The sequence below is a fragment of the Ambystoma mexicanum genome, chromosome 5q (genome assembly GCF_040938575.1).
Source record: "Ambystoma mexicanum isolate Mex_15411 chromosome 5q, UKY_AmexF1_1, whole genome shotgun sequence".
NCBI classification, from domain to species: domain Eukaryota; kingdom Metazoa; phylum Chordata; class Amphibia; order Caudata; family Ambystomatidae; genus Ambystoma; species Ambystoma mexicanum.
Window position 1 is genome coordinate 807,843,810 of NC_090933.1, and position 25,932 is coordinate 807,869,741.

The window sequence follows — 25,932 nt, forward strand, 5'->3', positions numbered from 1 at the left end:
TGGAGTCCCAGAACCTAACCAACGGCAATGGAAAATGCAAGATCAGATCCTGGCCGACCCAGCCTCCAGCTCTGACCTCGCTGAGGTGCTTCAGAATTACTTCACAGAGAACACAACTCCAGACTCCTCAATGGCAACGGTGTGGGGTGCTATGAAACCGGTAATCCGGGGGGCAGCTATGGACACAACAGCTAGACTCAAGCGTCAAAATCTGCTGAAGCAACGAAAGCTGGAGGACAGGCTAGCAGAACTGGAAAACAAGCTCAAACAGCGCCATACGAAAACCACGAACCGAGAAATAAAAAGACTAAAAAGGTAGCTGGAAATGCTCCTTGTAGATCGGGCTGCTAGAGCATTAACGTATACCAAGCAATTCTACTACTTCAACAGTAACAAGGCTAATCGGCTCCTAGCGCACAAAAAATAGTTTCAAAAGCTCCAAACCAGGAACTACATCCAAGGCCTGGTCGACAAAAATAGCACCCTACAGCACCTGGACCCCGAAAAGCTCGAGACAATGGTTCAGCATCGCGAAGAAATCATGGCAGGTCCCCCGACACCAGGCCCGGCCACCACACAATTCCTGGCCGCGATCCCGAAGAAGTAACCACATCCCCTAATGCTTGACCTGGAGCGCCCATTCTCAGTGGATGAAGTGAATGAGACGATCCGCCTACTGAAAAATACCACAGCTGGTCCGGACGGGCTGACCTCAAAATTCTACAAGAAGTTTGCTCACCTGCTAGCACCCCACCGGACAAACCTATATAACTCATTCCTCTCCACAGGCTCCACTACGGCGGCCTAGATAGAATGAATCTCTTACGGTGCTGATCCCAAAACCTGGGAAAGACCGGACGCAGTGCGTATCTTACAGGCCTATAACCCTCCTAAACAATGATGTGAAAATCTTCGCTAAAATACTGACAAACAGGCTGGCCCCGTTCCTCCCAGAGATCATCCATCCGGACCAAGCAGGCTTCGTTCCGGGGCGGGGCACTCAGGACAATATCTGCAGAACCATCAACATTATAGACTCGGCAAACAGGATGGGCTCGAAGCTGACAGTCCTCTCCCTGGAAGCGCATAAGGCATTTGATATGCTCGACTGGGGATACATAAAGGAAACTTTATTGCATTTCGGCTTTGGCCTGAATTTTGTAAAATGGGTCCTAGCCAACTACCAAAGTCCCTCCACGAGACTGTGCTTAAACGGGGCCAAATCCGGCAAAATCAACATAACCAGGGGTACAAGACAGGGATGCCCCCTCTCCGCACTCATTTTCGCCCTATCTATGGAGCCCTTTGCGGACAGAGTCCGCCTGAACCCATTGATGCACGGGCTCACAATCAAAAGTGAATCCTACAAAATTGCCCTATATGCGGACGATGTGCTGCTCACACTCACCGACACGACAGAATCTATAGGAGCCCTATGGCAAATCCTTGAGGAATTCCGAATAGCCTCAGGGTTCACAATAAACGTCTCCAAATCTGTAGCGATGGGCATCAACGTTCCAAGAAAGCTCCAGACGGCAATGGAAGCTGAGCTCCAGATCCCATGGGCAAGAAGGAGCATCAGCTACCTAGGAGTCCAACTACCCAACAAAACGGAGAAGCTGTACAAGACAAACTTTCCGGCACTTTTCAGAGAGCTGAAAGAAGACATTGGGTGCTGGTGAAAACAAGAAATCTCATGGTTTGGTCAGATCACGGCGGTAAAAATGAACTTAACCCCACGGCTGCTGTATTTCGTACCGGCCCTTCCAGTGGCGATCCGGGAAAAGGGCCTACAGAAGCTGCAAGGGGACGTACTGAACCTTGTCTGGGAAGGAAAGAAGTCGGGCATCCCGAAACGCATCATGCTTCGGAGTGCTGCAATTGGCGGCCTAGGGGTCCCAGATGTGGCTAGGTACTGTCTCGCAGCTCAGCTGGCCCCAGCCTTCGCTTGGAGACTTCTCGCTAACTGCCCCCGGTAGCTACAAATGGAAGAAGACTGGAGCAAGACCCCGATCAAGATGCTGCCTCATTGCAATGAACCCAAGCGGACCCAAGAAGGAAGTGGCTAGCTGGAGGAAGGCAGCCCGTCTAGGGAAATAAAGAAGTACAATGGGGCCCCATACACCAATCTGGGACAATCCGGACTTACTTCCCGGGAACCGCACCAAATTATTTTGCGAAATGGAGAGCCTCGGGCTTAAAGACCATGGCAAACTTTTTTGAGAACGGCGCCTACTAAATTCTGAGGAGTGCAAAACCAAATTTAAGATCCCGGAGACCGAAAGGTTTCGCTACACGCAACTGAGGCATTGGCTGTCGAATGAGCAAGTCAAGAAACATGGCAGCAGAGAGTTGACAGTACTAGAACACATCTCACCGCTAACCCTCCGAGAGGGAAAATCTCCACGTTGTACAAAATACTGGACAGAACAGACCGTAAAAAAAAACAGCCTTGTATGTTAAAATGGGAAAAAGACATCGGAAGAACGATCGAGCTGGAAGAATGGTACCACATCTGGACCTGAGCGCAAAAAAGCTCAAAATGCGTGACAAATAAAGGGGCATTCAAAGTCTGCTATAGGTGGTACCGCACCCCCGAATTCCTAAATAAGTGCAACTCGGCCATCCCGACCCTGTGCCACCTTTTTTGGACTTGCCCGAAAGTGTCGCAATTCTGGAAGAACACCCTGGAACAAATCAAAACAATCACCGGGCTATCCATCCCCTGGGACCCGGGAATAGTGTTGTTGGGTGCCCTTAACGGGCTGCACGGCGGATCTCTGCTCTCACCTCCTAACAGCCGCCAAAATCTCCATCGCCAGACTATGGAAGAACCCGGAGGGCCTATCTACGCAAATGTGGTGGTCTAAATGCTGGGAAATCGTAGCAGCCGAGAAATTCACTGCCATTAGGCAACAGATCTAAATTCGAACGTACCTGGGCCCCCTTCCTAGACTATGTGCAGCAATTCCCCGGTATGGCAAGACAACCCCCGGTGCTGCGATGGATGGAAACCCAGGACTGAACAGAAAGGTACATAACAAATTGCGGGGGTTCCGAAAGTCTCCTGCTCACAACCGAGTCGCTGATGGCTGCGTAGGTTAGAGGCACTGACCGGCAGAGGCTCCTGCCGGAAGAACCCAGCCTAAGCCCACACAGTCATATCGATAGTTTCATAATATGCCAACTGTGTCTTCCGTTCCTACTCTGTACATGGCTCCCTTCCTCCTCCCTTACCCCCCCTCCAGTTATTATTGGTTTGGTTTTTGAAGAAAATCCATGAGTTGTTATGATTGTCAGGCTAATTGCATTTGTCTTCTCTTAAGTGCCATGACAAGTGTGAAAAGCATGTAACAATTGTATATTTGCAATGTTTGTTATGCCAAAAACAATAAAAATATTAGAAAAAAAATCACCTACCAATATCTCAAACTCATTCTTATCTAAAAGTCTGCCAATCAAAGTTCCATGTATATAGTTTATAATGGAATCTGTCAAGGGGGTCATATGTTTATCAGTTTAGTTTTAACATTGCCCATTTCGATAAGAATTTCCGCAATGAGTAGACAATCCTAGGCTTTCCCTTCGTTTTTTTTGGAGTGGCAGAAAATTCTTTGCACTAATACGGAAGACCCCGTTCCCCCTTTGGGTCTTTATAGATACATTTTCAATGGCAGAATAACCATCAATACTTGTGTTCTGTCAACCAACGTTCTTGTATTATATAGATTTTGTGAGCAAAGCTATATTCCAGGCCCTTCTTACTCTTAGTCTAGTGACTATTTCCTTGGTGTCCGATGACATCAAATTAATATTTCATTCCAGCACCAAAGACGACTCCCGACATGGGGCCGGGGTCACTGCGGTTGACTTCCGGCAGGGACATGCAGATCGGAGAAGCCACAAATCGGTCAACTCCTAGCGGGGAAATGTGGCCGTGAAAGAGTTGCAGGATGATGCCGACGGGTGGAAGACCGGATCCAGAGAGGACACCTCTGATGACAGCAGCTGGGACAGTGCAGGTGTCATGGTGCCGAACGGGAGGAATGGAGGCTGGTGTTGGCACTGGCCCGATCTGCATGCCGAGGGGGGGGATTTGCACGGATGAAACATGTGGCGGACCCGGAGACAGGAGAGTGCAGGACTCCACGGAATCGAAAGGGGGTGGGCTTCATACACGGCAGCAGCTGGGAACAATGGTGGGAGGCCCAGCAGACACATCATTGGATCTAGGAGACCGGGGACCTAGCAGGGGAGAATTCGGACAAGAGTAAGGAGAGTCGGTGGGTTTAAAGGTCGTAGGGAACTAATGACTGTGTTAATTTTTCATCCCTTGTGATAGGAGACAGAAGAAGGCGAAGGAGAACCAGAGTACTGTATCTGGGTTTACTAAAAGGGAGAATCCTGTGAAGGAACAGGATCAGAAGATCTGGTACGTCAGAAGGAGGGAAACCACGTTTTTTCCATTTTAAAGGCAGCAATCTTGCTTCATTGAAGATGTAGTCTCCTTTTCTGTTACGGTTCTTTAGCTCGTGTAGCGGTGTAGTATGCATGGATTTACTGAGTGACCCTATAAATGATGTTGGGCTTTTCTCCATAGGCTTAGGCTTCGGATTTGCTACTTTCAAGCTTTTCAGGTTATACCCTTGATTTTCCACCGCTGTCGGGATTCACCTCCGCAGGCACAGATTAGATTCACCTAAAACCAGAACGGCCTGAAATTTGTGCAAAATGATGAGGATAACACTGAAGAGAGGAGGGAAAGTGTACTGCTTGATTAACGGTAGACTTGCTTCTATATGTTTCTGAAGAACACTTCATTGTTTACTGGTATCTAATTTAAAATTAGAAGCCCCTGGGTCTGCAGTTTTCACATTTCTGTCTTAGAACGGATGAACAGTGGAATACACAGAATGAGATGGAGACGGATATTAAAGGCTTTGCAAGAGCAGTACTTAATATAACGGTAATCCGATCAAATGTCCAGGTAACCTGATGTAACTATGAACCCCAGCACCCTGCACACACTGCGAGCCGCATCCACCACTCTGCATAATGCCCATTTTGTAAACCCTATGAACAAAATGTTCTTTAGGAGGTTGAGTGTAACTGTAACTAAATAAATGTGTCTTAGCTACATTTCTAGATCATGCCCATTGTGTAAAATCCAATAATAAAAAAAACTCTGGCTTGTGTGCTTAGGGCCCTCATTTGTTGTATGGGGATATTCTGTTTACCTGTCCATTTCTGCACAACTGTATGAAAATAAATGTTGACTAACTTTGATTTGCGGGATCATTAACCAGGTTTCAACAGTCATGCCATCAATTTATCATGCACAGATGAGGCGGTAAGTGGTTCCGCTGCTCCTTAATCTTCTATAGGCACCTAAACTCTACAAAGTGTTTTGAATGAGGGCTGCCTGTGAGGTTTCCTACTTCTACTTCGGTTGCACAAAAGCCTGTTATTTAATTTAATCTGCCAGCATGGACTCATGAAGGAAGATGGGAGGAGTTCATTTCCAGGAGGGTTAAAATATGGAAAATGCTCAATGGAATATTGAAAAAGCAGGAAGGGAACTGAGGGTGGAGCCAAATATAGGAAAGAAGCTAAGGGTGGGATCCAGCATTGAAACCTTATCAAGAAAAATGTACCGAAGTTTGGATATAAAATCATCCTCTAAAAGGGTCTGATTTATTCATAGGAGTAGAGCTGTCAGTTTGGATCAGGATTCTGGAAGGTGCGCAAAATTGTATTTCTAGCAAAAAACGGAGGAAAGGGAAATGAGAGAGGGGCAGTCAAAAGAGCTTTGTACACCAAACTGGGGCACATTAGCTTACTATGTATTGATTCCCAACCAAACACCTGTAAACATATATGGAGATAAATGTGGGTAGTTCCCTGTGGAAAGTACCCTAGAATTAAGGAAACTTTTAATATGTTATATTTACGATGGATGTTGGGGTTGAAGAAAGGGAAAATAATGACAGAACCAATGGGTAGTTTTCTTTAATTGGTTTGGGAGAAGCGTTTGAGTCCAGTATGATGGGTTTAAAAGACACAGACAATGATAAGCTGAAAGGGAAACTACAGAAACGAGAAAAGCAGAAAAAGGGGATTGGAGTGAAGAAAGAGCGGGTTCACATTACCTTGTTATAGCCAAAATGAAAAATTACAGACACGTATGAGGAGAGCAAAGATGTGGAAGGAGAAGACATTATTGAAGTGGTGTGGCCTTCCAATTTGAACTGCAATGCCATATGCATGCATTCAGCATCACTGCAAGTCCAAGCTGCACAACAAACAGCCCCAAAGAGTGACAGCAGGGTGTGTGCAAGTTTATTTGGTTGGGATTTGCTATGTAAACTACGATGGATGATTTACTGCACCTCGAATGGAGTGCTTTTAGATAGTGAACATGAGAATTAAGTTCTTAGCAATGTTACAAGCCGAGTGGGAATGGGTAAAAAAAGCTAGTTATGAAAACAGATTTTAATGTGATTTCGTCAAAGGTACCAAGGGAAGGATGGTCGCACAATGCAAATGAAGTGGTTTTGATAACAAATTCTGAATTGGTAAATACTTAAGTTGACCCCACAAAGCATTTACAATGAACACCACAATATCTCCTAAAAGCCGACACAGAAAATACAATATCTATTGATTGAATCACTGCTAGGACAAGTGATCAATGTATCTACTGCAGTCCATGCACCGCCCCAATTCTACAAATAATGAAACCTAACGGTGACATGTGTCGATTTGTTTACGAATTTAGGAGCAGTAAAAGCAATGGCTTTTCCAACATTCCCTGTGGTCCTGGACCCAGAAACAATATTGTCTTGCATACCGCCCGCAGCTACATGCTGCACAGCAGTATGGAATTAAAATGCTGACTCTACCTTGCTAAAATGCTGCCTGAGTTGCTATTGGGTGAATAGACGTGTTGTGAAGAGTCTAGGGTTTAAACTATCATTAAAATGGCTTCTCTTAAATGGCAGTGCATGGACATATTAACGTAAAATAGGTTTCCTTGTCAGTGTCCTTGAGTAGTTCCTATTTCAATGCAAATTTCTTAACCTGTACTAATAAGTCCTGGTCTCTTCTCACGAGACACTGTCGTATAAAGCAATGTCAGAAAAAATGGGCCAGCCAAAGGTTCCAAAACCCAATCTTCCTGAGCCATTAACCTCAGAGGCTACACTAAGCTAATAAGGTAAAGTTTTCAAAATGTGATCCGATATGTCTCAAGTCCGTTTCTATTGTAATACAACCAAACCTACGCTTTCTCCTTGGAAGGTTCTTGTAATACACTCGGCTGGTCTCCCTCTTGAACATTTTTGTTGGGGGTCCTGCAGTAAGAGTTCCTAGGAACTGTTCTGGGGGCATTGCAGGCGGAATCCCTCAGCCACCTTCTGTAAAGCAGGTTGGTAGCAGCTGGTCTAACCCAGTCCCTGATGGCAAGCTTTCCCTACATAGGATTGGGGGAGTTCGGACAACTCATCCCAGACCCCACAAAAAGCAGCACAGCAGTCGGTCTTCCTTCAGAACATGGGATTTGTGGTCAACGATGGTGATGTTGGCAACTATTGAAAGCGTTACATACAATGCATCTAAAAAAGTGCGTTCACAGTGTTTGATGGTACGGGTTTCAGCTATAGGTTTACAGGGGTGATTTTCCAGTAGTGTTGGACCTGCTAAACAGAAAAGCAGACTTTTGCCAAATCTAGAGTTCATACTGACAAGTAAAGTACTTCTAGATAACGCAAGTTTTACATAAGATTCATCATAAAATTCACCTTTCACTTCTTTGAGATAAATATAGACTTATGTGCACGTGAAAAACCTTTCTGTATTAATATGACTATATCTGCTGTTCCATAAAGGTGTTGGAAGGCACAAAGTGAGCCTGTCCATTGAAACTATAACTCTACTTGGATTTACATTTTTGTAATATGCGTTCTGTTAAAACCTCCCTTTATAGTGACAGATATTGTGGCCATCCTGTGTGCCAGAAGAGTTTGCGAAATACAGATTTTCTTTTTTTTTTTAACACTTTTTTTTTTATTAGTGGTCCAGAAGATACAAGACACAGTTACAACTTCATTGTGCAGATAGAAATAAACATGACAAGGTAGAAAATCAGTACATATATCATACATCTCCTCGGGGTGGTAAGTTTACATAGCTTCATCATCGGAAATCATATCGCACAAAAACATACTGAAGGGTCCCCATATATCTTTAGGTCTGCTTGCCGATGAGCGGGTGAGGACAAACTGTTCTTCAGCCTCATTTACATATGTCAATTCCCGAAGGAACTGCTTCACAGTGGGTGGCGCAGTATTCTTCCATTGTTGTAGAATACATTTTTTGGCCACTGCGCACGTAACATTAAACAGCCTTCTGATCTTTTCAGAGCACTTGCCTATATCCCTGAATAAATATTTCTGTGGGGTTAATGTCAGGGGGGGGGGGGGGATTTGTGTAATTTCTTCAAGTATATCTGCCATCTCCCTCCAGAACCCAGCCACCACCGGACAACTCCGGTACATGTGGAACGAACCAGCATGATCCGCCTTGCATTGGGGACATTTACCTGGACTATCTGGAATAATCTTGGCTATTTTGGCCGGGGTGTAGTGTAATCTGTTAATAATTTTAAACTGGATTAAACGTAATCCAGCATTCAGGGAAACTCTCTTGGTAAGGGAACTGTACTTGTCCCAGGGCTTATCGTCTATAGGGATTTGAAACGAAATACAGATTTTCAACTGACCATCCTAATACAATTTTGCTGGTGGGCAAGGTATAGCTGTTGTTTTCCTAATGGGAAAAGCAAAGTAAATTACCCTGTGACTGATGGACACCAAGTGCTGGTCAAAGTAGTCACGGCTGTTTTTCTCAGGAACGTTTCTATGAATTATCAAGGCTAGCTAAAGTTGTTCTATGTAAAACACACTACTGATTGTCTTCTTTTCAGGGCTGATGCCAGGCTTTTAGGGCAGTTCTTCAACATGTGTATATTCTAAGATCTCTGCTGCTTGCCACTTGCCATCATGATCATCGCTGTGGGAGCACAATCACTGTGGTAGTTGCAATCTGCATACATCTGACAGTGAAGAGGATCAGACACTCGCCCGTCTCCAAAGTGTTTCATTCCCCCAATCTGGTCTTGTATGCAAAGTTCGATAATGTGCTCTGTTTTTGAAACATATAACATGCATAGTAAATGCCTGCAAAAGGTCTTTGGCTCCTGGATGTTTGATGCTGAACCTTTACAGGTGAGCCTCCTCTTGACTGGTGGTGAAACTTTAGACAGTGGCCAGACATGCATTGTTGGAGTTGCAGGTAAGTAATGTGTTCAGCGTTGCAAACATAGTTAACATCTATTACTGAAAACTATAATGCTGGGTCAGCATTAGTAGACACACATTTTTCATAATCTGTTTTTTTTTCGTTGCTAAGGTTTCTGTTCATTTGTACATAGGCTGCAACATAGAGAAGAATTCAACTCCAACAATCATCTCTTCTAACATTCCTGGACCAGAGCTATATCCCAGCCTGCCAGCAGATGAAAAACAAGCAAGCACAACTTTAAGCAACTATTCTTCTCCGATTGCCTTGGATGTTAATAGCATTTTAAAGCCAAGCACATTCGATGTTGGTAAAATTGATGAATCCGGAGGTAAGAACTGTTTTTGTTCTCCGGGACGACATTTAAAAGTATATTTGCTTTGAATTTTACTGAGATTTGTATGGTGATGACCCGTTACTAATACAGCTTTTATAGTGCTTACAATAGTCTGCTGCTTTGAGAAGTTCTCCTTAAATACGGTACGTACTCCTGCTTGTGGCAAATTTCCAAACTAGGGCAGGAAGGTTTAATTTCCACTTTTATAGAGCTCCACTACAGATTTAATGTTCTGATCTAAAAATGCTCTAATATTTGGTTGTAGCTTATACTTGGTCTGAAGTGCAGCTTTGACAGAATAAGATCCTCCGTTTCACTTATTTTTTTTTCTTTCATCTTGCCTTCCAACTCACCGCATTTAAAAATGCTGCATTGTTCAACCTTTCTCCTTAGTGTTTACTTGCGCAAGGAATTGGCTAATTATTCTGTATGTTTAATGTGGTTAGATGCAGCAGAATCCCTCTAAGATTTGCAAATGTGTTGGCCTCTTGCAAACTCTATTCTGGCCTTGTTGCCAGAAGGACATCTGAAATCTCACAATCTATTGGTTCTACCAAAAAAGGCTTTCTTCAGACATGCTGCACTTTACTGATCGTATGATCAGAAGTAGGACATCCCAGATTACCTTTTGCCTGCAATGTCCAGGTGATGGTAACCAGGAAGTAACTGGGTGTCGGTAAATGGGTCTTGTGATGGTTGAAGCACTATTGCTTTTAATATATGAAAGGGGTTTTTTTAAGTCTTATGAACATGGACCACCAATGTTAGTCTATATTCAATAACTTCAGTACCAATCATGATTATTAGTAGCTCGGTCCTTCATGTCTCATGCATCCCTTCTGCCATCAAAAGAAACTCTCCTATGCCATTAATGTTTTTAGTAGTTTTGTAAGTGCTTCTGATTTATTCCAAGTAAAAAACACCACTAAAATAGCTTTCACTTTCACCATTGTTCTAAGGTAAAAGCCTCGTAGTGTTACTCTTCTCAATGGGGAACCTTTTTACCACACCTCCTCGGGCCACTCAGAGCAACATCTAACGTCAGGTTTTTTTTGCTGAACAATTATTGACAATGCATGTGGCATGCTCTTAATAATTGGTGGTTTAAAAGAAAAGTCAGAAGCTTTGTTGGATTTCATGTAAAATCTGTGATAATGCATAGAGTTGAGTATCATGCGTTACTTTCTTTACTTAATTCTGAACCACATGTGACACTCGGGACCTTTTTGGAATTTCTTTCTGAATTTATAATATTTTCTAAACCTCAGCTGTCCAATATGCCATAACATGACTCTACTTTAAAATCGCATGCTATATTTAAAGCTTTCTTGATTTGCTGCAATTTCAACAGAGCTGTTCGTTTTTCCCTGGCTTTGCTTGACTGATGCTTTTGTTTGCTTGGCATTTGCTTATTATTTGATTTTCATGTTTTCTCTGTCTGCACTTGGTGTTTACTTCAGTACAGGATAGTATAGTGATTTAACATAGTTTGGTGTCTCTGTAGCACACATTGGTTATTTGTTATTGCTTATGTCAAGGAAAACTAATATCATAGTTTTGATTTGAGGGGGACATAGGCAGCTCATAGTTTGTTGCTCCATGGGAGTTGTGGCTAATGGCAGATAGCATTTCCTCCACTGACTGGTGCAATTCGCCAGCGTGCCCTCATGGCTGCAGGACTCACCTTGCACGCCCAATGTGCATGTAAGGGCCGACTTCTTGCCTTGCATGCGTTAGTTCTTCCTTGCAGCAATCACCGGTTGAAAACACTTGGTATAGCGCATTACTGTGATGCATTCAATTCTCCTCATTGTGAGGACTGTGTGCTTCGTCCCCTGACCGCCCCCACCCCTCTTGTGATTAATAATTGACAGTGGCCTTCTGACAGGGAAAGTCTACCCTGTTTTCAATATTTTACTTAGGCAGGCCTCCTCCCAAGCGCTGTTTCATGTAGGCTGCTCAGTCGGGGTTATCTGGGGAATTTGCATATAGATATGCAATGCTGCACATCATGTCCCGATCTGCAGAGTTGTCTGATAATTAGGAGGGTGAGCAGGAAGACCTTCTGACTTGGTTTAGTATAGGTGCCCTCTTGGAAGGGTGACTGCTTTTCAAGACATTCAGGACTGCATGGACAGTGCTTTAGCTATCAGTTTTAAGAGTTCCGTTGGAAAGTCAGTTGATAATGGCGGTTTGGCACGCAGTTGCTGAGTTGACCAAACATGTCGAAGACGGGCTTACTCCATAGAAGCACAATTGCGCCATATTGGTCCTGGGTCTTGTAAGCTTAAGCTTCGTTAGAGACATCCTCGAACTGATGGCCCATTCAGCCCAGCGGATCCCTTGAGATCCAATGTGAAGGAAGACCACAAACCCTGAAGAGACCTTCCTCTTCTCCCATCCCCCAAAAGATGAGTGCAAGTTCTTTTTGTAAGGTTGTCCGTCTTTTAAACTGCTCATAGCAGTCGCTGTTGTGAGAGTTATGGTGATTGACCTCTGAATCCTGCCTCAAGGAAAGCCTTTACAGGTCCGTGCTACATGCTTGATACCTTCCAGACATGATGGCGTTCTCATCAACATTTTGGCATCTGGTGAATCCTCTTATGCACATTCTCAGGAAGATTAGCAAAATCCCAAATGCAGGTGACTACTGGTGCCCCCTGATGCACATTCTACTTCTGTTGAGGAGGAGCTGGTTCCATGATTGTGTTCAACCACAATCGCCTGAGCGGATCCAATCTCCATGAGTCACAGAATACTGGAAGGTAGTAACGTCAATGACTTGGAGGTTGGAGACCTGTATCTTGAATTTTATTTTAAAAAGTCAAAGGGATATTAAGAAGTGTATCCACAAGTCATAGCCATTTTGCCAGGTCAAGCTACTTGATCTGGTACATTCCCTTGGCAAGATCCTGGATTTCAAAAAGGATGTGAGATACAGCAATTCTCGCAGATTGGGCTCAGAGCGTGGCTCGTCTTTTTAGCAATGCTAACCTTCTATATTGGTGGAACGCCAGAGATGCTTTTTAGAAAACATTAATTCTAAATTGAATGAATAGGCTTTTTGTAGGCTTTTTTAGGCCAGCCTAAAAGCAAATGGTTTGCTCTGTGGTAACCTGTTTGCAATGAAACCGACTATGTCATCAACATGTACATGGTGTTCCGATGCTGGAGCTGCTTATTCGTCAACATCCTTATTTCGCAGAGTTTCCAAGGGTTGAAGGAGGGCTTCCCCAAACTAGGACAATCTCCTGCAGGGTTCCCTCTTATTGCTATATGCTGTGTTGGCTTTGGACGTCAGCTAACAGATAGCTATCTGTTACCACAGGCCAGGCTCCTAGTGGCTGTTGTGTCTATGGAGAGAGGGGTTGTGTGGCCAAGTTTATTCAGAATTGGAGATTGATATCAGCCTGTGCCTGTATTTTACAACCCTTCCAGGAGAAAGCACCCATTCCTGTGCCATTCACCAGTATGACATGGCATTGATGGCCAAGAAAGTGCCAAGAAAGTGCCGTCAATGCAGGGCATAAGCATGGTTTCCATGGTTCCATGTGTGAACGGAAATAAAATAACAAATGACATTTTTACCGACACTGAAAAAAAATCCAGTGCTTTTTAAAATTTTATTACGAGCAGGTTCCCCCGCCCAAACCCCCGTTTTTTACTATGATGTGATATGCCATTTGTAACACGCCTATACAAAAGTGTTTCAAGGCGCAATGAGGCAAGGCAGGGGGAACAGAGGGAGGACATAGACAACGATCTTACTAGGCCAAGTGACATTGAGATTGCTCAAGTGCAGGGAAGGGGGAGGGTAAAAGTGCCAGGGGAAAGAGTAGGGAGCAGTGCTTTACATAGGATAAAACAATAACAAGAAGTGCAGCCACCAGGTGGCAGCAGGTGTCCAAAATGTGCAGGAACGGGGACTGTAGGGTTACAGATACAGATCCAAGTGTAAGGGTTGCTGGGAGGCAGTGCAGATGTGCAACTGGGTGGGCAGTGACCATCACCCGAAATCGGAGAGTAGGCAGGTGACCAGTGCAGTATCAGACAGGAAATCAGCAGGGGAGAGGAAGAGGGAAGGCAGAAGCAAAGAGGAAGGTCTTGAGGTGATTCCGGAACCGGAGATGGTTCTCCTCCAGTTTTAGAGGCAGGGAGGCCCCAGCTGAAGAAAGATTACCACCAACTCATTGTTTGGTGAAGTGACTGACCCGGAGGGAGTTGGAGGTGCGAAGAGCTCGAGTAGGAAGGTACTTACGAAGAGAGAATTGGAGGTATTGAGGACCCAGGCCCCAGAAGGCCTTGTGGACAATTCAGAGGGTCTTGAACTTAATCCCTTTAGCCGCTGGGAGCAAATGCAGGGATTTCTGTGCTAGAGAGGTACGATCCCTGCGCTTGAGGCCAAGGACCAGTCTTGCAGTCCTGTTCTGAATGAGCTGCAGAGGGTGGAGAGTAGAAGCAGACCGATTTAGAAAGAGACTGTTGCAGTAGTCCAGCCTAGAGAAAATCAGAGCTCTAGGGACAGTGGGCTTCTGGGGGAAGAGGAGGATAGGAAGAATACCTGAGGAGGTGCAGTTGGTAATTTGACGACTTAGAGACGTCCGATGTGAGGAGAAAAGGAGAGTGTGGAGTCGAAGATGACCCCAAGGTTCTTAGCCTCACAGGTGGGAGGAGGAAGAGGGCCAAGGGAGGCCGGCCAGAGAGTGACAGGAAAGGATGGTGCAGGTGTGCTGATGAGGGGAATCTCCGTCTTACTGGCATTAAGGCAGAGATTGTTTGCGGCACACCACTCCTGGATAGCAGACAGAGGTGACAGAAGCGGAAGAGGGTGCAGAGGGGAGCCTGAAAACGAGCTGAGTCATCCGCATAGCACTGAAAGTTGGAGCAGGGAGCGGCAATGCAGTGGACGTGAGGTGCCAGGTATTGGTTGAACAGACAGGTCGAGCGGTTAGACCCCTGGGGAACACCACAGGTAGAGAGTGAGATAGAGGAAAGGTTGGTGCTGGGAGGGTCGATCAGAGAGGAACGAGGTCAGCCAGGCCAGGGCCTGATCGGTGATACCCAGGTTATCACAGAGATGATGGAGCGCGATGGCATGGTTGACCGTGTCAAATGCAGAGGAGAGATTGAGTAAAATGAGGACAGAGGGGAGATTAGAACCAAGGTTAGAGAGCAGGTCTTCACAGATATTCAGGAGAGCAGTTTCCGTGCTTCTGGCTGCTCTGAAGCCAGACTGATGGTCATGGAGACAACCAACAGATTCAGTGTGAGGATTAAAGGGATGGTCTAGTAAAAAATTTTATTTCAAAAATAGATAGGGCACATAAAAAAAAATACTAGCATCCTCCGTTTTAAAACTTCCTATGTAAAATTTTGAGCTATTCAAGCTCAAAATTCGAAAAAGCAAGCACAGGGGCGCAGCCATTTTGTGAAATGGAGGCCCTCCTGTGCTGGCTTTTGCTTTTGCGGCACTAATGAAGGAAAAGCCAGCCAGCTGTAGTAAACAAAGTCTACCGCTGGGTGGCTTTCCCTTCATTAGTGCCGGGACTCGGAGGAGGCGGACCGGAGACCAGAGCAGGAAAGCTGCAGCTGAATCTCGGTAAGTGCTATTTATTTTTTTTACAAAAAATAAGTACTAGCTGGAGGAGCCCGGAAAACATAGAAATAAAACTGCAGCTTTAAAAACGTATTTATGTGAGAGATGCGAGGAAAGGAGAAAGTGATAACTCCAGGAGAGAGGAGTGGTGAGGGGGATAGGGAAGGGGAGGTAAGAGGAGATCAGAACATCCAGAGTGTTCCCTGCGGTGTGAGTAGGTCCAGAGGGGAGAATAGAAAGAGAGTGTTGCAGAGGTTGCGAAAGAGTTCATAGGAGGGACAGGAAGCATCCAGGTGCATGATAGTCTCCAAGAAGGAGTTGAGTGGTCGAGGGAGGAGGAGGGGTCCGGCCACTCAGAGGTAGGAGGTGATCTGACCAGGTGGACGATAGATAGTAGCCACTGTAGAGCTGGCCGTGGACCATGCTTCGGTGAGACCACGGACATCAAGATCAAGTTCTTCCAGGAGGCTGCAGATGTCAGAGGAGTGTTTGACAGCTGAGTGAGAGTTGAGTGGCAATATGGAGAAGGTTGCCAACCTTGAAAGACTTCTGGGGAGGGGTACAAATCTCAGGTACACCCTGCGGAGGTGTAGAAGGAGCCAGAGGGGGGCGTAAGAGGGAGGAGAGTGCGAGGTATCCAAGGAGAAGTCAGAGGGGAGAGGCAAGGAAGCCGAAGAATCGAGAGAAGGGACAATAGAAGAAGAAAGGAAATTGATGATGTGCGGGAAGCGTCTATCAAAGAGCAGAAGGTTGGCCTGAGTGCCTTGGACCAAGACCGTGCCATTCAGGTAAACATTTATGATGATCTTAGAGGAGTGAAAAGGGAGCAGGAGGGCCTCGCACCGGGTGCCACCATTAATAGGAGAAGAAAAGAAAGGAGAGAGCACAGACAGTATGTCTATAGTTCTGGCAAAGGAACGGCAAAGAGGATGTCGGTGAGGGTCCGCTGGAGGAAGCACTGGTATAGGTGTCAGCAATAGGGTGGCCTGGGTTGGAGACCAGGATATCCTTTTTGAACTTCTTCCTACCAGACTTATTGAGGAGAGCAGGATAGTCTATAGAGAAGCAGTTTGAAAAGATAGGAAAAACATGGAGCTCCATCGAATAGGTGGGGTAAGAGGAGAGAGGAAGAGGGGTGGAGGGGAAAGGTGGGGGGGCACTAGGGGAGGACAGAGGAGGGGTGCAAGCAGACAAGACAGAAAGGGACAAGACAATAGAGGACGATTAACTAAGTAGACAAGAGCTCAGATTGAAGAGCAAGCAGAAAACAAGGCAGTCCGGTATGCAAATCAGGTTACCCGGCCATCAGAAAAAGAGCAGTCATTAAAGAGAACCTAGAGGAGGGTGGGGCACAGCAAAACACAAAACAATATACAAAAGAACAAAGCAGTCGACAAATGGAAACCTAGAAGAAGGAAGAATGCAGCAGAACACAAAGCAATTCAGTGCAAAACAGGGCAGTCAATGAGGAAGAGCAAAGGGGACACATGCACGCAGGACGCTGGAGAAGGGGGGGCGCGAGGCACACGCGATAGGGTATTGTGAGGGACCACACGGTCAGGGATGCACAATGCGTTGAACCAAGGATGGAAAGTGCGAGGAAAGTGCGGTCTGGAGTTGCGAGGAACACGCAATCGGGGATTGCGAGGGACCATGCAGATCAGAGGCGCTCTGGAGGCAGGGAAGGAGAGGGTGCGGAGCCGCATGCGATCAAAGAATGTGAGGGACAATGTAAGTCAGGGAGGTGCAATGCCATCGTGGGGGTGGCGAGGGCGCTCGCATAGCAAGCAGGGATAGAGGGGTGGGAATGGGTATGTGATCAAGGAATGCAACGTCTACAGGGCGTGCCAGTAATACTATACCTAGTGTGATGGTCACTGTACCCATGATCCCTCACGCGCAGAGGCCCCTCAGATTGTTTTTTTCCACCATACTAGTCAGACGCATGTGTGCAGAGTTCCTTCCGGCGTAAAGCCTTTATCTACTATCAATTACGTTAGATTTCTTCCTATCCTTTGTCCACCGAATGCCTGTGAGGATCGTAGAAACCTCCGTCGGAGACTGCTGCGACGGACCCTTGGCCTTAGAGGGACACGCCACGCCGGTCCTCGGCCCAGCCAGTAGGGAGAGTGGGGGGAGGTATATAGATTATATTCCCCTTTTCCTACATATTATTCACCCGCTGCCATAATTTGACCATATGGAGAGCACTCCAATGTAACAAAGTTCCCTTGGGTAGATAAACATTTAACTTGTAATCTGTGTCTCCCTCGAGACCATTTCGAGACATCTTGTCGCGCCTGTAGCCTCGTCGAGCATAAAACCCTAAAGGACTGCTCCATGAAGCGCTGGGCCCACTACGCCAGGCAGCTCGAAGCCATGGATGTAGAGGGCGCTTTCAGCGGTGGTATCAACACAGCCGAATCGGACGGCGAGGGTGACAGGGCAACTTCGGCTACCCAGGTGCAGGCCCCCACCCCGTAGAACAGGCTAGCAGCCAGGTTGTGGGGACCACACCCGGTGGCAAGAGCGCAACACGTACATCCACCACCAAACACGTTAGCCCGGGCCGGGACTCGACATGCGTGTCAAGTGATCGGCAATGGTCGACACCTAGGGAGCAGTCCACCGAATCCCTGTCCTCTGGGCGTTCCCACTCGCAGTCACCTCACAACAGGGCCCAGCCGTCCTCGGACAGAAGAAAGGTGCCGCCCATCAAACTATAGTCGAGACCCAGTCGTCTGATGACAATGCCGTGTCCCAACTCACTTCCAAGACTAGATACTGTTAGGGAGAATCCTCTCTTTAGGCTGAATTTCCTAACCTAGAGAGTACCCCAGTGGCTTTGCTGGATTTCTGGAGTTTTTTTTCTCCTGCCAAGAGTGAGACTCTTTTTCCTCCCACTCTTGGACATGATTTATGGTGTTCCTTTGGCTGTTAATGTGTTTTATGGGCTATGGGGTCCTTTACTCTATAGGGTCTCATGTGTTTTTACTATGCGTGTTACACAGCACCCTCCATGCAGTAACACAGGGGTGTCATAGTGACACCCCACCATAGACTCCATACCCTGGGACTGACTACTGTCTCCCAGGGCATGTAAAGTCACCATTGGCTTTACGAGTCCCAAATTATTAACAGAAACCAGTACAAACCATCATATTGTGGACGTACTGGTCGGGACAATTCGATTTCCCCGGGGTCTGTTAGTCGAGGGGGCACGTCTCCGTCCCCCCTGATCGATTTTTGGCTGGTGGCAGTGGAAACTACTTTTTATATTCGACCGCAAATATTTCCCTATGGGATTTTCCCATTGTTTCAGGCTACCAACTTTAATTATTTAATTCTCACAGCCTCGAACATACTGCCGGTTTATTTAATTAATATTAATTCGCCGGTTGGTATTTTTTGCCAGGATTCGATTCTAAAATGGCGTTTGTGTTCTCTTCTGTGACTCCAACCCAAGTCGAGCCCTTTGTTCCACTTTTTGGCAGGCTTCTCCACAGAAGCCTCCAAAAGTGGTGCCACAGGGGGGGGATTTAGGCACCCTGGACTGAGTTACCTTTGTAACTCAAGTCGCACTCTTGTGTGATTGGCCCAACCACTTAGCATGTTTTTTTTTTTTTTTTTAGCCCCAGACAGACGCTGAAGGCCTTCGACGACACCACCGGTGGAGCCCTGCGGAACCGACTCACCACTTCCCGACGCAGAGAAGATATCCCGGCTGGAGAGGCTTCTTCCCCTGACTGGTGGGCACAACCAGTTTACCTTCTTCTCTTCGCACCCCAGCCTGGCTTGTGGTCGAATTGCCCGTGCCAAGCACCCCGGCGACCGGATAGCCACTTACCACTGGACCGTGAACTAAAGGATCGCTCCTTTTACCTGAGAACTCTGCGGCTGGTTTCTTCCCTGGCAGTGCAACGGACTCCCATCTTTGTCTTCCTCCCTGACGAGATCCTCTTCCCCCGGACGAAGCACCGACTTGCATCCGCTGCCAGGAACAACTGCCCCCGCTGGAGTATTCTCACCACTTTAAGGTACCGTGTCCGCCAGGCCTCCCTTTCTAAAGATTGCTACAAGGTAATAATAACCCCTTAACCTTCTGCACTGGGCTGGCCGCCTTGACCTTCTAACTGGTCCCTTTCTTTTGGTCCAACTCTTTTTGAACCTTTGCAAGACTCTTGTGCACTGCAACCGTGTGACCTTGGACACATTTCGTTTGATCCTCTTAAAGTGGATCCGGCCTACTGAACTCTAACTTCACGGTTTTACTTTGCCTTCCTCTCTTGTTGTGTTCTTGTAAAAGTGTTGGGATCTGTTTCAATTTATTCTCTCCTTTTCTCTCCCTTTTAAAATGAATTATTAGAGTGCCATCTGCGTTAAGCGCTCACCGCTGTCTGAAAATAAGTGGGGCTTTACTTAAGACTTGTCTACTATTCTTCTAAGGGAGTGTATATCTTTTAGTGACCGTGTTTTTGAATTGCTTACTATTAGTGCCTGTGTGTTTTTCTAGAAGTGGTTTTAAATAAATAATTATCTCTTTTACATCAAGCCCTGGTCAGTGTTTACTTGTTCTACTATGGTCTTTTGACCTATTGTGAATACTCTGTATACTGCCTAACTCTTCTTGAGGGAAGTCTGACTGCTCAGCCACAGCTACCAAGTGAATCTGTGTGGTACAGACTGCTACCAAGTGGGTTTACTGCCAAACACCTGTAGTCTTAAATCTTTTGCAGTAGTCCCAGAGGGAACTGCAGTTTTCTGTCTAACAGTTACTGCGCGTCTAATACCACATCCGAAATTCGATGCTCCGCGTCGGATCCCACCTCCGAAAGTCGACGCGCTGGGTCGGACCAGGCAGAAGGCCCCAAAAAGTCTGGAAAGACCACTTTGGCCACAGGGGAGGGGGGTAAACACCATAAAAAGTCCTCTAAAGATCCCCACGCTCCTGAAGAAAAGCATGGGGATGACAAGGCTACAAAAGATCTAAAGAACCTCAGCCTGCCCCTAAAACCAAGGTTACACCTCCCACAGATGTGTACATGGGCCTCACCCCTCAAACTGTTACAATACCAAGCTCCAAAGAATGGAGCTCTGCAGATATAGACAGAGCAATGGAGAGGATGACCTTTATGGCCAACTTTAATGAAAAGGATACAAATTATTTTTAAAGTTATGAGCACCTCTTCCATCTGGTTCCAAAGCCAAACCTGTCTCTCCTCAACCCCCTCCGAAGAGGTCTCGCACTGAGACCCTCTTTCAGGGCCTATTCATAGACCCTTTTGTTGTGGAGCCTTATGACCCTGCTTCCTATCATGAAGACCCTGACCCTCAATTCGATGACGACCAGGATGCAGACCTTTATTATAGGGATGATGAGGAACAGAAGGCCAAAGATGAGGCTGACTCTTACACCTTAGACTCCCCGATTCTTAAGGACCCTCCTTTAAATGATTCTCCAGTCGATAACCAACCCCTCCTTAACGAGGTGTTGGCCAAGGCTGCTGAACACTTCCAAATTGATACTCAAGAACTTCAAGAGGACAAGGATTTTCCTGAGCAAATCCTAGACGACAAAAGGGCAGTAACTCGGTCCATCCCACTACTAAAATCTATTCATTGCAGGATTCAGCCATCTCTACAAACCCCTAAGCTCACACGTGCAGTAAATCCGCGTGTTGAAGTTATTTCGTGCCGCTCCCTCTGACCCTTTATATATTAGGGGACAACTAAAACCAGATTCCCTAGTTGTCACCACCAAGAGGAAGAGAGCAGACACCCCACTTGCTTCCTCAGAGGCTCCCCCGGATAAAGAGAGCAAGAGGATTTATGGCCTAGGTAGAAAAGTCGCCTCCTCTGCAGCTTATCGGGCTACGATGGTCAACAGTGCCACCCTCTTGACGAGCTATAATTGCCACAAGTGGGAGGAAGTTTCTGCTTTTCTCTCCTCTGCACCAGAACCTTTAAAAACCCAATTAGTGGCAGCCGAGGGGAGGGCAGTGTCTGGCTGCCTCCTTAAGACTAACTTCGTCGTGGCTGATAGTGCCGGTAGAATAATCGCCGAATGTACGATCATTAAAAGGCATGCATGGCTGAGACCATCAGGGTTTAAGCCTCAAACGCAGGCAACACTGATGGACATGCCGGTCGAGCCTAACATATTATTTGGCAAAGCTGTCGAAGATGCCCTCAAAACGGCGAAAGATGAGTATGACACTTTAAAATCCCTTGGTCAACTCACTAACAAACCCTCTGGTAATTTTGCCTTCGAAAGCGGTGAAAATTACTGCTTTCCCTCTGTCCAAAGAGGGTCTATCTATAGCCAGACTCGGAGCTCATCGTGGGGGAATAACCAATCAGTCTTCCCAGGGCTACCCGAGAGGGCAGCGCAGGGGTCGTGGGCGGGGAAGGGGCCGCCCCGCTACAGGTGGTACGCCACCTTCCAAACAGTGACATTGCGCTTCAGGTCCCCTCCTATGCTTCCCAGTAGGGGGGCGTATTACCAACTTCACCCACGCATGCGAGGGAATCACCTTGGACAGACGGGTGCTGTCCACAGTATCCGGCAGCTACTGCATCGAATTACTCAAGCGCCCCCGCGACCACCCTCCGCTCCAATAAGTACTCTCTCAGGAACACCAGCGGATCCTCCTTAAAGGATGCCATAGAAGTCGTCCCGGCCAACCAGGTACACAGGGGTATTTATTCAACCTACTTCCTTGTGCCAAAGAAAGATCTCACAATGCGCCCAGTGTTAGATTTGGGCCCTGCAAACAAGTGTCAAGCCACAAAAATTCTGCATGACTACGCTGCAAGTGGTAATCCCCCTACTAAAAAGGGGGAATTACATGGCAACACTGGATATGAAAGATGCCTATTTTCATATTTCAAACTTCCTAGCGCACAAAAGATTCTTGCATTTCAAGATAGCGAACCAGCACTACCAATTCAAGGTACTGCCCTTTGGAATAGCCTCGGCTCCAAGGGTATTCACCAAGATTCTGGCAGTGATGGCAGCGCACCTGCACAGGGAGGCAATCTCAGTGTACCCTTACCTGGATGACTGGCTCATTACAGGTAAGTCCCCCCTAATTTGCAGACAAATCATCCAAAGAACCATCAACCTCCTCTTTCAATTGGGCTTCTCCATCAATGAGAAAGTCAAGCCTGGTGCCAAGCACCTCGAAACAGTTCCTAGGAGCTGTCCTAAATATTCAAGAGGGGTTGGCCTTTCAAAAAAAAAAAAGAATTCAAAATGCGTTGCTGCAAATTCCTTAATATCAAGCCGGTCGCTAAATAAGGGTGCGCAAAACAATGCGTTTGCTAGGCATGATGGCGTCTTGCATTTACCTAGTTCCCCGCACGTGCCTGCGACCCATGCAGGAGTGGTTGGCGAAACAGTGGCCTCAGGCAAGTGGTCAGTGGTACGACCTAGTGGTCGTTTCGCCAACATTAGTACAGAATCTTCGCTGGTGGATGAGAGAGAATCTAACGAAAGGGAAATCCTTCTACTACCCAGAGGTTCAGGCCATCGTCGCAAGACCCCTCCTTTACAGGGTGGGGAGCTCACTACCTTTACCACATAGATCAGGGTCTCTGGTCTCGCAAGATTGGTCAGAACCACATCATTCTGCTGGAACCTCTAGCAGTATTCAGAGCGCTTCGGGTGTTCAAACCCCTCTTATCGAACCAGTCAGTGCAGGTCCTTACAGACAGCACAACTGCAATGTTTTACATAAACAAACGGGGGCACTCGTTCTCAAAATCTGTCCAGGCTTGCCCAACAAATTTAAAAATGGGCGCTCAAACCGAAGATTTACCTGTCGGCCCTACATGTTCCGGGGGAACTCAACTTGTTAGCAGACTCTGAGCAGAGATCCCCTTCCAGAAGAACGTGAATGGCGACTACACGAAGACGTCGTAGAACACCTCTTCTCTCAGTGGGTTTCCCCACAATAGTCCTATTCGCCACAAGCAAAAACAGTCAATGCCCAGACTTCGCGTCCAGGTTCCACCAGCCAGGCTCCTAGGGGAACGCCCTATGGATGAACTGGTCAGGGATATTTGCCTACGTTTTTCCACCAACCCCTCTCATGAGGAAAGTGGTGAACAAGATACACAAGGAACTGATGACGCTTATCCTAGTTGCTCCTATGTGGGCAAGGCAACCATGGTATCCACATCTGCGCAAAGTGGTGATGTGTGATCCTATCAAACTCGCACGCCAGTACAACCTACTCAACCAGAACGAGGGACTAACCGTGCACTCACAGCCGCACTCAATGAACTTGGCAGCATGGCTCCAGAGGTCTTAAAGTTTGGACATCTCAATTTGCCACAGAGATGCATGGATATCTTGAAACTATCAAGAAAACCAAACACTAGGCAATGTTACTTTGACAAATGGAGAAAATGTGTAATTTGGTGCCAGACTAAACAAATCAACCCCATAGAATGTACTCCATCCCACATTCTAACTTCAATGCTCCATTTGCTAGATGCGGGGTTAGTATTTAACTCCCTAAAGGGCCACCTGGCGGCTTTGCAGCCTACACAACTTCTCATAGTAAGGTCTCATGGTGGAAAGTACCGGTCATCAAAGCATTTATGGAATGAGTAAAGAGAATCCACCCTCCAATTTCTAACCCGCCCCCAGGGTGGGACCTGAAAAGCTCCGGCAACGCCAACCGAAATATCGGCTGAAAATCCTGCCTTCCATGCCTGGTTCCCTTTTATATTAGTGGGAATAGCGTGCCGTGTGTACAGACCCCCCTGTGGTGAAGGTATAACCCCGCTCGCTGCCTCGGAGCATTGGGCTGCGGAGCTTGGAGCCGCGGACCGCGGGGGAGGGGCGGCACTCTGAGGCTGTGGAGGCACTGCGGCAACCTCGGCCGCGATCTCAGAACCCCTTCCGCCTGGCGATCTGGTGAGCGAAAGATAGGACCGGCGCTGCGAGACAGGGGTGGGCCGGTGAGCTGTGGAGCTGCGGAGAGCGCCCTGGTGAACTGAGCCACGGCGAGCGAATTTCCATACCGCTGCAGGGCGGGTGATCCTTGTGGCTTTCCACCTGCTGGCTGCTGCGGTTGGGGGGGGGGTTCATCGGTGCCTGTACTGGGTACGCCTGTGAAGGCGCGGCACCTAGTGGTCTCTCTACATAGGTACCTGGGGGCGGCGGAAGCGTCCAAGGCAGGATCTACATTAGGTGCGTTCCCCGGACCTGCGAGACACTACACTTGCATGGACAACTGTCCCACGGTGCTTCTAGGGGAAGACCCTGTATATGAGTGAGACTGGAAATAAGGAGCTTACACCCTTGGGGCCGGTGGCCCCCTGGACTGTTGATGTGCCTTGGAGGAGGGTGGGTGTCTGAGGGCACTAAGAGCAGGAGCTGCTATAATATGGGCTGGTGGAAGGCAAATGACTAGGGAACATCCATCTATGCATTCCGCAGTGTGACTCTAATTGGTGCGCACCCTTGGTGGTGTTGGTGGACGGTGGATGTTTGAACAGCACGTCTTGGTGGAGTGACACCGCTGTACTACCTAGCGACATGAATGCACCCGTTGACATTGGAACTTGCAATCTCTGCTGACTAATTTGGGGGTGGTGGCGGAGGTGCTGTACACTGCCCTGTGGCTGGGACCCCTGTGCGACTGTGGTGCATCTGGTGAACTCCCCCGAAGACTGGTGGCTTGTGGTAGAGCTACACTCACAGGCTCCACTAGATATTATTTAGAGCCTACTCTATTGAGTCAGTATGGGGAATAACAAAAGCAGGCGAGGATGGAACAATTTTCACGCATGAGTCAAGATCAATCGACGCCCTCTGATCCGCAGGTCCAATCGGCGGAGCAGGTAGACGTTGCTGCACTAAATCAGACATTGCTGGCATTGAAGGGCAGCACTGATAACCTTGGCGCTAAAATTGATGCCCTCACCTGTAAGGTGGACATATCAGCAGTGCAGATAGATAAACTGTGGGCGCATGGAGGAGGCGAAGCAGAGGATTGGGTTGACTGAAGATAACGTCACTTCTCTGCAGCGCGAGGTAGCCAGTCTGCATCAAATGGTTAAAAAATGGTGGCAAAGAACGAGGATTTAGAGGGCCGCTCAAGGGGGAACAATATTCGTGTCATGGGGGTCCCGGAGTCTACACATATAGACAATATGTAAAAATGTGTCTAACAGCTTCTGCTTGACGTGCTGGACAACCCTCCGCTGTCTGGAATGTACATGGTGGAGCAGGCCCATTGCTCACTAGCGGCAAAGCTGCCCCCGGGGGCCCCTGAACGTCCTATAATTGCCAGAATATTTTGTTACCGGGATAGAGATGCCATATTGCGAGCAGCGCGAGAGGAGGAGGAGCTGCGGTGGGGGAGTTCTATCATACGACTATTTCCAGACTTTAGCCTGGTGGTCCAAGATCAGAGAAAAACATTCCAATCTGTGAAGAATATCCTGCGGAGTAAGGGCATAAAATATTCTATGATTTATTTGGCTAAACTGCGTGCAGCATAATGGCTTTACAAAGTTCTTTACTACTCTGGAGGCAGCTGAACAATATGCCAGAAATTTGCCGGAACCGGGTTGGGCGCCAGAGCACGCATCCTGACCCGCGAAGATATCCTTTATAATGGACGGT

The 25,932-nt window shown here is 47.1% G+C and overlaps 1 protein-coding gene across 1 annotated transcript in view; it reads left to right on the forward strand.

Moving 5' to 3' along the window:
- E2F5 (E2F transcription factor 5) overlaps positions 1-25,932 on the forward strand; it is a 1,167,696-nt gene that overhangs the window by 865,379 nt on the left and 276,385 nt on the right. Inside the window, exon 7 of the mRNA XM_069621289.1 lies at positions 9,491-9,688. Coding sequence (XP_069477390.1) covers positions 9,491-9,688 — 198 coding nt within the window. The remainder of the gene's footprint in view (positions 1-9,490; positions 9,689-25,932) is intronic.